Raw genomic sequence first — 14,403 nt, forward strand, 5'->3', positions numbered from 1 at the left:
CCGTGAACAATGGGAACTTTTCTCCTTGAGTCACACTCTCCGCCGCCGCAAGGGGCGCGACCTGCTCACTGTTCGCTCCGCACCTGCTTCAGTGGCGGTGGGTGGCTTTTGCCTGGTTTCGCGCTGTCGCCCGCGGGTTTCGTGGTGAGTGCAGCCCCTAAATGAAAGATTACAGAAGGTAGATGCTGCAGCGGCATCCTGTCAGCGTGCTACACACGTGAATGGAGTCTTTATATTAAAAAACTCTGTCGTTCAGCAAACGCTCGACAAGCATATGACATGTATTGCGGCATTGTATCTACTTTTGTTCATTTTAATCTGAATTTTTGCCCAAGCCTGTACAAGATGATGAATAAAAAAAGTGAATGAGCAGTGATCACATCGAAGCTTCTTCAAGGCAAACATAACAGCAACAATGGCAAAACAGTATTTCAGCGCTAGATGAGAAACCATCGAGGTAACACCGAAGATGAAAATAATTTTATAAAAATGTAATGTAAGTTGCACAATGCTTACATGACATAAAGTGTTAGTAGTATAACGTCAGAGTAAACGATTTTAAGTTTTGTTTTCAATTTTGCTATAATTTATAGACCAGCAAATGTTTTATGTTGTATTATAAACATTATTTTAATTTTGCAAATAAACGTTGGTTTAATGAAATGTTTACATGATATCATGATTATTTCATGAAAAAAACAAAAATCTATTTCAAGCACTAATTCCTAGCAATATTTTCTTTCTTTTTCTAGTATGTTTTTCAACTAATATAGTTCCTTGTAACTATCTGTGCAGTAATGACTGCCTTAGAGAGCAATCGCTGCCCCATTATTTTGGTAGAATGCGTTGCTTATTACACATTCGCCACTGTTACTCAAGGGACACTCCTCAATAATGGATATAAAAGCTTTTCTCTGTGCTATTTATTCGGAGGTGACTATAGGAGTTGTATGTCGCGCTGTATTGCGCACCTAGGCACCTAGTGTCGACACCGACGAAATCATTTCAGCTCTACCGCAATCAGTAACCGAGGAACTGAAAGAAGTGATGGTATCTCCTGTCATCCCATTACCCACTGTCACATATTCTGGTTTAGCTTACGTCGCTGGATACATTGTGAAGTTAATCAGTGACTTCGGGTGTGACGCTTGTGCTATCCTTCTTGAAACCAGCGAAAGAAGCAGCCCCATGTACACTATTCTGCAATGACAAGATTCTAGCGGACTGCATTATCCAAAACCAGAGTTTGTAGCCCTCTTGGACAAGGTCGTGTCTTTTTTTGAAAAAGTTGTCGTGCACCTACCACACAGAAATGTCCTTGAAGTCCTTCAAATCTTAATCCAGCCAGCACTTCAGAACTCACCTTTGCTGAGTTGCTCGGAGGCATTGACAATAGCCAAGGTCCGCTTCTTTAATATGTGAGAAATTTCTCAGACTCCTTCTTGTCAATTATGCTAAGAAGGTGACAGACAGGAACGAAAGGCCAGCTCCTTATGTGCACAAACCGTCCAAAAAGATTTTGAGTCTTTAATTTTCTAGCCGCATGCACCATTTTGATGAATGAGTGCAATGTGTTAACTTTGAAGGATATTTTTTTTATTGCTTCCTGCTCTTTTCAATTATGCATATCTGTTTATGCCCATATTTCCTTATTTAAATGTTTTTATTATTACTGGTATTAAACTGACTACGACTGTCTACGTGTGCGTCAGTCGCGAGACTACGTATACATCTGCTGTCTTTCAGCCTACTGATTTATTTTAAGCGAAGCTAGAACAGCTCACTCCACTAGACAACTGAAATTTTAGCTGTATGCGTAAATTTTTGTTCCTTACTCTGAATCTGAGACGTGCTATGAATTTTCGTCAGTGCCTGTTTTGCTCTAAACGAAAACGGCAGCGGTTGACAGAATACTTTGAATATCCACCGAACAGTTTGCCATGCAGACTAGCGTCAGGTCGCGCTATACCTGCTTACAGCTTTCAAAGGCACACTGCATAAAATGGTACATATAGTTTTGTGAAAAATTTAGGGGCAAAAAGTGTTGATGTAAGTGCACCCGAAACTTCATTCGACCGTGCGCGACAGCCCTGACGAAGGCGCGCGCGCTCTCACGCGCACGCGCATTATTGACTATTTTATTGCTCATACACGATAAATCAGGCGCTGATTACGGCTTCTTCCTATAAGCCATAAGGGGTGAAATATCAGAACCTGCCGGTTGCAACCGATGCGGGCAGAGCGAAGAGCGAGCGCGCGTTTCCTTTGCGCGTGAACGGCTGTAGCGGAGGAGCAGCAGTGGGGCGGTGGCGACCCCACCGAGGCGCGGCGAGCGGTGGAAACAGACCCCATTGGAGAGGCCGTAAGAGAAGAGAGAAACGCGCTCTCCTTCGAGACCGGCCGTGCTCTTGGCTGAAGAACTCGGGAGTTCCAGGCCAAAGACATGTCAGGGAGGGCAGAGGGAGACCAGCCAGAATGAAGACCGATTTCTGAGGATGTGTAATATCAAAAAGAGGGTCAAAATTGGGGATCCTGGATATGATGTCCATAAGTGTAGGCATGCAGCAAGCTCACGTAACAACTACAGATACACACGAGGCTGTCGAAGGTGTGCGCTGAGGTCGAGGGTCTCGGTGAACTGGAGTGCAGTGTTGATCTTGCGGCAGCCGGCCTGCCGGTCAAAGCCAAAGCGCAGCAGCTGCAGGCTGAGCACGGGTGGCAGGCGGCGCAGCCGAATGCAACGCACCGCATTACGTTTGCCTCCGCACACTCTGCAACTGTACTGGTTGCTGCCTTCTAGCTTCTCCTCCTGCACAGAGCAGAAACAGGTCACAGCGTTGTAAAGGAAACTTTACTATTGAACAACGCTTATGCACTGAGGTTCAGGCCACACAGTTACATATTTACACAGGGAGGTTTGCAGGGGATGCTTGATATACACATTACGCACTTCTACCTGCTCCCATGTGTGAGCACTGAACAGTGATATTTTTATTCTTCTGCCAAACAACCCATCCTGATCTCATATATTGCTTGGACGCAAGGAGCCACATTATTGCTTCCTTCTAGACTTTATTACATCAGCCAACTTTTCTCCATTCAATTAATACACCCCACGCCCACTCACATAATTTTTCCCTTAACAAACTTCATTATGTCCTTAGGCATAAACAGCCCAAGTGGCCGCTGATGTCCATCGGACGTCCGCGCTAGATCGGAACATCTTTTGCCAAAACAGACCTCTATCGAATCCACATGCGCAATCCTGTTCGGTATATCCCAATCTGTACATCCTCTGAAAATTTGAACAATGCCCAATTCCGTACATCCGCACGAGAGACAAAGGTGTACGTTCGATGGATATACGAGCGAATATATTCACAGGCCTGATATGGGTGTACTCGTTTTTCATTCGAAACTTTTCTCGTGCATATCAGAATGTTTTTTCCCACTTCAAGTCACTGTTGCATTGATAGGTGGTGTCAATGAGAACTAGATTACATTTCTTGGCATATTTATTTTTGCTAAACAACGCAGCTTGAATGGTGTTGCCATAAAAGCAATCACATCAAACATTTAGGTTCTGCAACTGTAGCCTTAGAATAACTGGTTGTTTCAGAGCTTTTCTGCACATACAAATAAAATCCATCTTTCTTTGCGGCTATTTTGGTCTACATCTCGTCAGTTTCGATTTCTTTTCCTGCTCAGATCCAAGTCGAGCTCATTTCGCAGTCATGTCAAAAGAGGGTTAATGCGGTGTGGTCGAAATTGCGCTTGAGCATGCAGCAATTGCATATATAATATCATCATTTCACTTTTGACCAGTTTGAAACTTCAAAGGCAGTCTTCAGTTCACAGGCAAGATAACTGTATGGCAAATTTTTTTTTCGTTTTCAGGAAAATGAGCTGCTGTGGTCACTGAAAGTGAAGAGACATCAAACAGGACCGACTAGACATGCCTGAATATGCTTTCGTTTCTTCGCGACCATGTTACTTCTTTTAAGGCGAAGGCTTTGCTTGGCTCATGGTGAAAATCTCGCGTGTGCGAGATCTGTTCGCGAGGTTCCGTGGGATTCCGTTTACCCTTTAAGAAAAAAATTATCTTCCACCGGGAATCGAAGTCCTAACCCTCCAATCACAAATCAAGCGCTCTAACAGACGACACGCCTGGCACGTGAGAAACATATCTTAGTTCTACTTGTCTAGTGTGTCTGTCATCTCCATGGCAACGTAGGGGCACGACAACATGCTTTCACCCCAGTCTCCAGGAGAAGGCGTGGCGCACGTCATCTGCTGCTAACTATGAAAACTAACCAAGCGTTGCAAAGAGTATGTCCCATTGCCGCGGACTGGAGCTACTCATATTGAATCCAGCACGGAAGAAGTTACTGTCCTGCACTGTGCGATTGGCGGGGTTCTGTCAAATAAACACTATAGTAAAACCAGCCCTAAAGACTTTCGCCTTATCGCTCTTAAAGGGCCACTGTCCAGGGAAGGCCCTTTTAAGAAAAGGAGCCCAGTGTTTCGATCAGGTACCGGAGATAGTCTGTGCAAAATTCTACAGCGACACGCGCGCCGCAAAGCATCAAAAATACAATTCAAAGCTCCCTCATGCTCTCCTTTGAGAAGCCAGCTTCACCGCTCCCTGCGCTGGCCCGACGGGCCACGATAACGACGTACGTATCGGGAACGACGTCCATTGGTCCGTCTAGCTGACTGACGGGAGAAGGATGGGTGTCTACCGCTCGCAGCGCGCTTTTCCCTCGCCACGGCCAGGCTGAATCCAGCGGCGCGCGCTCCCTCGACTGTTTCTTTTTTTTTTCGCGCTCGCGGAGAGCCACGCCCCACCTCCCGCCAAACGCGGAGGAGGAAGGGGAATTTGTATTGCGGAGGCTAGACGACCTCGGGCAGGAGAGTGAAAAACCTTTGCGAGAGAATGGAAGAAGAGAGGCATGACAGAATCGGGTGATTGCGGTGGCTGTAACTGCGTTATTAGTTACTCTTTTCAAAAACATTTTGCGGCCTTGCGTTCTAGGGGCGAAGTCTCACAGTCACCGGGGAAGAAAATATTTTCGACCGGAGGGTGGACAGTGGGCCTTTAAGGGGTCTTAGCAGCTAAAGAATTTTTGATTTGTGTACCTCATTACCCTAATTCATGTTTTGGCATCATTAACTCATGAGCATACCCCTAAATTGTACGTCGTCATAGTTTTTTTCAAGGAAAAGGTGTACGTCCGCAGAAGGCATGCCAGCTGACAAGGGCGACCGTCGAAGGCATAGAGTGACCCTTCCCCAGCAGAACAGAGGTGCAGAAAATGTTACGTGCAGCTCAGCAGGACAACAAAATTCGAACTAGTATGTTGTGCTCTTTCTTCCGGTATGTTTGGAATGACTGAATCTCCATGAATAAGTTTTAAAACTGGCACATGTCTCTTTCCGTGCTAGGTCTGTTTTTACCTTGCACAAGTCATGAAGGATGGTTGTTTTACACCTAAAGCATACGTGCTCGTTTTCAAGATGGAACAGCGAAGCTGTCGGTATTCTAGCTTGGACTGGATGTTTCCTCATGTGGCCTGCTAATAAAGCAACAGATAGGTTGCAAAATGGCCTGTAGTGCCGGCTCAAGACATGCTTTTTGCTCTTACTTCCTTAACAGAAGGCCTCCATTATGTACAGCATGCTTATGGCGATTTCCACTGGTCGCTACGGAGCACGTTTTCTTGCTCCGGGACGACGATTTCGATTTCCATTGGTCGACCAAGATAGGTTGCGCGTATTCCGCTGGTCGTTTGGGGCAACTCGGGACGCTCCAGCTCGATCCGCCAACCGAAGTCGGATCTCGCCGAAAGTCCTAGTCGCTGACGCGGTCACTTCCGGATGCTGCTGGATTCTTTTGGCTGTTTTTGACCGTTTCAGCGACATCGGCAGAGGACGCTGGATGTAATCGTTTTTTGCGCGAATATGTCGAAGTGCGTCTATCGAAAAACGTCTGCAGCGTTAAAAAAATGAGAAAGCAAGTTGTTGAGGGCTGCACTCCTGCCTATTTATCAACCGCGAACATTTTGGCGCTGGGATGCGGCTACAACTTTCGAAACCGGCTCAGCTTTACTTCCGCCGCGTGCTCTACACGTTCCGCTGGTCGACCAAGGCTGATTCGCTCTGTAGCGCTTTAGGTCGGCTCGGGCGCCCAGCTCCGATCGACCAGTGGAAATCACCATTAGACATGTCAGGAATGACTTAATGCCTACAAATGAGCTGGAAGACTGGCACATAGGCCTCTAATGTCTCTTTCGTGTTGTAAATCTGTTTTTACTTGGCCCCACTGTTCATTAAGGATGGTTCTTTTGCCCCTAATGCACACATTCTGCTTTGAAGGCAGAACAGCAAAATACTGTTTTGGAAGGACTGCCAAAGTTGTACTGAGGAGAGTTGCTGAAAAATGGGAATCACTTAGTTTTGTACTAGTCTTGTCAACTGGGAGAACTTAGCTGATTTGAAACTGCAGTACTTATTCACGAAGATGGTTGGTTGGTCGGTTAGTGGGGTTTAACGTCCCAAAGTGGGGTTTAACGTCCCATGGCTACGAGAGAGGCAGCTGTGGAGGGCTCCGGAAACTTTGACCACCTGGGGTTCTTTAATGTGCACTGACATCGCACAACACACAGGTGCCTTGCTTTAAGCCTCCATCGAAAACTGGCCGCCGTGGCCGGGATTCGATCCCACATCCTTGGGCACAGGAGTCGAGCTTCCTAACCACTGCACCACCATGGCGAGGCTATTCAAAAAGAAACATAATAATTGCCTTATGAAATATGGTTCTGAAACGTTTATGTGCGTTTTATTCACAGTGGTACACGTAAGTTGAGCATTCATGAATATATCAGTGCCCATTATATTTTGGTTTAGGCTTCGAGAGTAATAAATATTTGCCCTTTTTTTTGCCACTCCAGTATAGAAGCAGGAAGGTGGGTGTGCACTCAAGCTTCTGGCAATATTTGAACTCAGATTTCAAGAATTTCACAAATATCCTAGTCCCATGCTGATGTGCATCTATCACAATAAAATATGCTTGATTTAATCGTTTTTACAGTACTCTACCATGCAGGAGCAAAAAAAGCATGCATGCATGCATATATATATATATATATATTGTTACGACGTTTATTTACATAGATGGTAGGATACGCTGGAGATTAGCACACCACAGCGGACAGACCCAGCTTCTTCGTCCTCTTCTGCTTATTCCGCCAAACCTCATCTTCCTTCAATAAGGACCGCGGGAAGTGCGTGACACTGCCCCCTTCGCAGATGATGCCCGCCGGGCGAGTCAAGGTTCGTCACGTTGATAGAAGGGCTTCATGCGGGCCCCGTGGACTACTTGAGTCTTCCGAGAACGACGTCCTTGGGTGGTCACGCGAGAGACTACAAAGTTTACTGCGCTGAGGCGTTCCAATACAACGAAAGGGCCAGTATAGTGGTGCAACAGTTTCTGGCACAAGCCGCGCTTACGCAACGGCGTCCAAAGCCACACCAAGTCACCAGGGACATAATTAACATCTTGATGACGCTTGTCGTAGCGTTGCTTGTAGCGTTCCTGGGAGGCTAGAGTGCGAAGTCTAGCGAGTCGACGAGCTTCTTCAGCCAAAGAGAGAGTATGCGCTAGTGAAGTTTCAGCAGCGAGTGAGAAAGGCAGAAACGTGTCCAAAGTGCTTCGTGGAGGTCGTGCATAGAGAAGAAAAAACGGACTGTAGCCTGTCGTTTCGTGCTTAGCAGTGTTAAATGCGTATGTTATAAACGGAAGGACTTCATCCCAGTTTTTGTGGCGGGAGTCAACATACATTGCGAGCATATTGCTAAGCATCCGATTGGTGCGTTCGGTAAGACTGTTTGTGGGTGGTAAGGAGTTGAATGGCGAAAATGGGATGAGCAGAGGCGAAGAAGTTCTTCTACAACTTCTGCCGTAAACTGTCGGCCACGATCGCTTATTAACACACGAGGAGGCCCATGTCGAAGAATGATGGACCGTAGGAGGAACGCCGAGACATCAGAAGCAGTGGCTGACGGTATAGCAGCAGTTTCACAGTACCGCGTAAGGTAGTCTACGCACACTATGACCCAACGGTTTCCGTTGGAGGAACGGGGAAACGGTCCTAGAAGATCAATTCCCGCCTGTTCGAATGGGGTTCGTGGTGGCGTTATAGGCTGAAGATGACCCGGCGGTGAGCAGGTTGGGTGCTTGAATTGCTGGCACTGGAGGCAGCTGGCCACATAACGTTGAGTAGTTTGACGCATCTTCGGCCAATAAAAACGTTCCTTAGTCCTGTGCAATGTCCTTGCGAAACCCAAGTGTCCAGCTGTGGCATCGTCGTGCATTACCCAAAGAACCTGACACCTAAGACTTGTAGGAACTACCAGAAGAAGCCGCGCACCGACTGACGAGTAGTTCTTCCTGTATAGTACACCGTCACGAATGCAGAATGAGGTCGTAGGGTTCCGGCAACTTGCTGCCTCAAAAAGCGGCGCCAACCTTGACTCGCCCGGCGGGCATCGTCTGCGAAGGGGCAGTGTCACGCACTTCCCGCGGTCCTTATTGAAGGAAGATGAGGTTTGGCGGAATAAGCGGAAGAGGACGAGGAAGCTGGGTCTGTCCGCTGTGGTGTGCTAATCTCCAGCGTATCCTACCATCTGTGTAAATAAACGTCGTAACAAGTGTGGTGGAGTTTGCAGGCTACAGATCACCATGGAACCTCTCCTACTTCGCCGGAGCAGAAGAATTGCTGGGCTACCCCCCCTTCGGACGGAGATGGCGCAAGCAGATGGTTCAACGCAGCCCACGCCAGCAGCTCATCCGACCACCACACAGCCTTATCGGGAACCCCGGCACTTCTATGGTAAGCCCGAGGAAGACGTGGATGACTGGCTCACCCACTACAATCGGGTGAGCAAATACAACCGCGGGAAGTGCGTGACAATATATATATATATATATGAATATCCTAGAAATATCCAGAAACAGATATCTGCAATGGATGTCTGTTAGTGAGACAAAGGTATACCTTTGGACTCCTATCAGACGGCATCCAAAACAGGCCTCCATCGGCTGTTTGGAAGATGTGTGTGGTTGCTTGGCAACTTTACAAAATGTACATCTTTACCACAAATACTTACTGCATTTTTTCATTTCGGGAGGCCAGGACATTCATTCACTTAGCAAACATTAAATGCAAGTCCACTGGGCCAGAATGCTAACACTAGCTTAGATACTTAAACTATAATGTGCATACGAAGAAACAGTTTCAATTTCCACTTTAAAATGTTTAGTGTTGGGAGGTGATTTGGAGGCAACTATTACACCAAATGCATTCAAGTTACTGTGTAATTTAACAAAGCTACATCCATTGCAGCTGACAAAATGACCCCCCTCAGAAGAATCACCTCTCATCTGGGACAATTACACAAAACAGTTCCTGAAAGGGATAAAATGAACTTGCCCTTAGGAACTGGTTGAGCGCCTCATCCAGGTGCCTGAGGCCCTTGATGTTGAGATCCAGCTCGTAAAACTTCGAAGCGCACAGGGATTCTGTGCTGCACTCAAGGCACCTAAACAAAGGAGTGGAAAATGAAAGCTAGAATGGAGCAGAAAGTTACAGCTGTGTTTAAAACATTCCATAAACACAAACAAACCTTGCCATAATGAAGCAGTTTGTAATAAAATAATGGTATAATAGATATAACTAACCCAGTAAAATTTTCCTACAACTGCACATAATGAACCTCCAATGAACCACGCTTGTTTGTATCCAGGTCTCAAAGTGGTTAATGATGTGCAGTGTGTTTTCTGCTGACCAGAAGGGGGTTATTGTCAAAGTCTTCAGCCTGGGTTATGCTTTCTCCATAACAGATCCTGTCATGCAAAGAAGTGATGCGGACCATGTGCTCATGAGCTGTGTGGTGAGGTACACCAAACTGGGTGGTTGCAATAAAGTCACCGAGTGCCCTCTTTTACAGCGATCCGCACCGGCGCTGCAACCTAGAAAACAGGTCCAAACGTTCTGAAATCGTTTTTTACAACATCAGTCGCCCAAGACCCATTTTGCACAGGCGCTGAAGCCCATGCAGGCCGCAGAACACATGGGTCCACGTTGTCTAGGCATACTTATGAATGCGGTTAGTGTATGCATGTTCGACGACATGATGGACCCTTGGTGCGCATATCAAAGGCTCCCACAACGTATACTGGAAGCGCATTAGTACATGCTTAGCTGCACTGCCCTTAATCCTGGTGGCACCTAACAGTTGAAACAAATGTCATACTGTTATTATGAAGCAACTGCCATAACAAAGGTATCGCAGAGACTCTTTGAAGTTCTCATAATGAGCTAAACTCTTTAGATGGCATTATGCTTTTGCCGATTGTGCACTTCAACGCAAATATACACGAAAAAAAAATAAACAAACAAACAAATGAAAAAGGCCACAAAGATATCATGTACCCCTGCTATACTCCCATTCCGACAAATGCTCATTTACAACCTTGCATTCTTCGAAACTTGGATGAAAGTAAAACATCCGAGTATGAGCATGCAAGCGCACTCCGAGGAACCGCCTGTACTAAGTATTATTTCATAAAGCAGATATTACTCTCACTGCATATATTATTTTCATACACATCTGTGCTGATTGACGTTCTGCTTTTCAACTGCAAACTTTCAAAAAAACTTCCGATGCTTTGCAGCGGTTTCTACACACTCTTGCAACACTAAACGCGTACCGCAAAATGCATCCCTCTGTTAAACCACCCACTTATCTGCATTGAATTATGATGCAGCAATGGCATGCATCAGTGTATGCTTTTTAATGCCACGTTTGGGTTATGAGCTTGCCCGAATCAATCAGAATTAATAAGAAATCAGCATTGTCTGCAGCACAAGCGACCTCAAATAAACAGCCTTCGCATAGATGACACTGGTAGCGCCACATGGAAGAGGCGAAATGATTGTTTTACCTTTGAAGCCACACTCAGCCCTCAGAGCGTCCTTGTAAATAAAGATTTATGAATGAATGAATGAACAAGAAGTCGTGGGGAGCAAGAGGGGAGAATGGCTTAGTTAAAGATGACCGCTCGGATTCAACAATAATGAGCACAGAAAACATTTACATGAACTGCGCTTAAAGCTCCACAAGTTTGGCTTACGCCATCCGTGCTTGCTCGAATAAAATTACTTACTGCAATTTACTGCAGGTAAGCACAGGATGGCACCCCTGGTATCAGCTATGCGAAAGCTAATACCAGTTTTAGGTCACCAATGCTGCAATTTATATTTCTAATCAATTCTGATTGAATCAGGCAAGTACATCATCCAAATGTGGTGTTAAAAAAAGGATATGACTGTCATATTCCATCTCTGCATCAAATTTAAGCAAATATAAACATGCGGTTTAACCGAGAGAGGCATTTTATGGTACGGGATTAGCATTGAAACAGTCAGTATGTTCACGGGAACTACACAGCATGCAGAATTTGCACTGAAGAGGCAACAGGCTGCAGAGAAGAGCATGTCAAATGAAGCACACATCCAGAATCAGAAGCCAGCTGCACAACGAACCTCGGAGTGTGTTTTTGTAACAAGAAACGCGTTGGCTACAAATCGGTACGCACTTGGTGACATAGTCGTACTCTCCCACATACTGTTCCTGTACGATGTTGCAAACACTAGGCTGCTTCTGCGAGGAAAAGTGCTTTTCCAGGAGGCACATAAGCAGCTTGCTGAATTCTTGTGCATCCTTAGAGAAAATGAGAGCAAGAAAAAAAATATGCATGAAGCAGCATACAGCCACAGTTCCTTCTTCACTTTATCTACCTTTGTATGTTGAATGTCTCCACCTCATTTGATTCAAGATTTAAAAAGAAAAAAAAAAAAAAAAACTGGATGGCAACTAAAACTGATTGCTGGGCTAGTTGGTGCATAGTCACATAAAGGAAAGGTTAATAGCGCAAAAAGACACTCACAAATAGGCACATATAGACACAAATAGGACAGGCAGTGCCGGTCCTGTGTGTCTATTTGTGCCTATTTGTGAGTGTCTTTTTGCGCTATTAACCTTTCCCTTATGTGGATGGCAACGGTGTATGCTCTTACCGCCTCTACAAAACCTAGGATTCCACCAGGTGCTAGAGGACACCCCCTTTCAAACACACACACATGCAAACACAACATAAACCTTAAAGTTAGAAGTCTCTGACTCTACTCTTGATAAAGACTGCACGTGCACTGTGCATGCATAGACAAGTAGACAACATGCAAGATGGATAGATAGACGTGTTTAAGCACGAAATAAAACATGTTATATGGTGTCACTCTCCAAACGTTTCTCAGCTATGTGCCTATTACCAGAAAGCAAGATATGGCATCAGTATAATGAGACTGCTTAAACCATCGGCTTCACTTTTGAACCAAAATATGTGAACTAGTTTATCCCCTCATAAGCTTTCCACTGAACAATTTTTTCGATCAGGTGCTTCACCTTCAAATGTGGCTGTTTCTGAGTAATGCCATAAAGAATGCTAGCATACAATAACTACCAAGAGTGAAACATGGTTCTTTTCTGTGTTCCGTTTGCCTTTAGTAGAGTCTCTAATGACCAAAAACTTGAAAGCTTGAAGCTCAGGCCAACTGCTGCAACACATGCTCAAGCCTTCCCGCAGAAATGTAAGTTATTGACAGCTTTCCGGTACCAAATATCAAGTGTTACCATGAAGCTTTACAATAATAGTTCAATTCTTGCCACCAATTTAAGTATGCTGAACAAAAGTGTCCATGCCTGGCCCACAAGTAACTGAAACTTGGTGTTTCGATTATGCTCTACCCTCCGTCTGTACCTTGCATATGAGAATAGCAGACAGTTGTAACTAACTTGCTCAATCTCCCACGTTTGGCAAACAAGTAAAACATACAGTTTCAATGACTTCAGAACATGTCATAATAAGGCCTTCCCTCAAGGAACTATATCATGCGTTCTGTTGACTACAGCACCATACAAAAAGTGACCTCAGAGGATTCTTAACCAACAATGTTAATATTTTAAACCTTGTTTCTTACCTGCAAGTGACAAAAGTCATCAGTTGATACATTCACAAGAAAGGAGGACAGAACAGGTCATAAAAGGTACATGAATATAACATCATTACCAAGAAAACAGTGTATAGGCCTAGCAGAAGCGGCCTACCGCAGCATTTTGCACTAAAGGAAACCAGGAGTACTCTTCAGCAGTCTTCCAGAAGAGACATAAGCCCACAAGGCAAAGTGCAGATGCAGGGCATGCACGTGAGAGTTCTTAAACCAACTGCAGAGACTGCAGCAAGTTTTGTACTGTTGCATCACTTCATGCAAATACTTCAGTCCTTAATCACCTGCTGCTGGGTGGTGCTCAGGCCCAGGCAGGTGATGAATGGCTCAGGATCTATGTATCTGCAATGGAAAAGCTTTGATCAATCTCGCCAAGAGTTCTAAAAGAGGATATGTACACACATTCAGCTTAAAAATTGCAATTCACAAAGCAAGCCAAAGGAGCTTCAAACAGCAGTGCACTCAAGACGGTGCATTGCAGGACGAAAAAGTCTTTTGCAGTAACGACAGTTTCTGCGTACAAATCTAGCCTCGGTGAAGGAATCGACGTAGAAAACAAAATACACAAGCAAAAGCATTCCATGTAGGCACTGACGTTATGCAGCTGTCAGGAGCATGAACATGGTTTGGAGAACAGAACCACCCTCAACAGGCTTCAAAGACTCCTGCTCGGCTGGCCACGAACACAGAAGCCAGAAACACAAGTCCCATAAACTCCATGGAATGACCATTCTGTGAGCGCTGCAATTTGCACAAAAACAAAGAACTATGGATATTGTCGATGGTAGCTGACAGAACACTCCAACACACAGATGGCAATGCACAGTCTTTGTCACAAGTAAACAACATAGAGGGTTCGCCGATGAGCTGTGCGATGAGATAGCCCCTGCAACCTGTAGCTCCGGATCCCTATAAGGTGAGCAAATCTATCATACCTTTACAGAGTTCTTGAGCTTTAGGGCATTATATCTTACTACACACCTCAACAGTGAACCCTCCAGGCTAGGAACTTTTCACTAAGACTGTGCATGAATGCTGCCCTTTGCTACAGTGAAGTAATGGTAATGTTGAAAGCAACTGCTTAACCACTATGCCAAACCTAGTGAAATACTAAGACTCTTCGCCACTGAATGAAGCCTCCCTGCAGAGCAATATTTTTTCCTTGGTACTTTGGCATATATGCCACATCAATCATTACACATAGCCCACACATAGAAGTGGTGTGATAACTAATGCTGCATCATACTGCTCCAAATGCAGGCCACCATGCACTCTC

General features: G+C 45.2%; 1 protein-coding gene across 1 annotated transcript in view; it reads right to left on the minus strand.

The window, feature by feature from the left end:
• The window catches only part of LOC146197040 (ubiquitin carboxyl-terminal hydrolase 48-like), a 59,958-nt gene that overhangs the window by 42,951 nt on the left and 2,604 nt on the right, over positions 1–14,403 (minus strand). Inside the window, exons 6-9 of the mRNA XM_084598753.1 lie at positions 13,412–13,469; positions 11,660–11,784; positions 9,492–9,600; positions 2,596–2,809 (exon numbers count right to left, since the gene is read on the minus strand). Of these exons, the coding sequence (XP_084454879.1) occupies positions 2,596–2,809; positions 9,492–9,600; positions 11,660–11,784; positions 13,412–13,469 (506 nt within the window). The remainder of the gene's footprint in view (positions 1–2,595; positions 2,810–9,491; positions 9,601–11,659; positions 11,785–13,411; positions 13,470–14,403) is intronic.

This window comes from Amblyomma maculatum, chromosome 3, assembly GCF_055883805.1.
Source record: "Amblyomma maculatum isolate TAMU_Amacu chromosome 3, ASM5588380v1, whole genome shotgun sequence".
In the NCBI taxonomy this organism is placed as follows: domain Eukaryota; kingdom Metazoa; phylum Arthropoda; class Arachnida; order Ixodida; family Ixodidae; genus Amblyomma; species Amblyomma maculatum.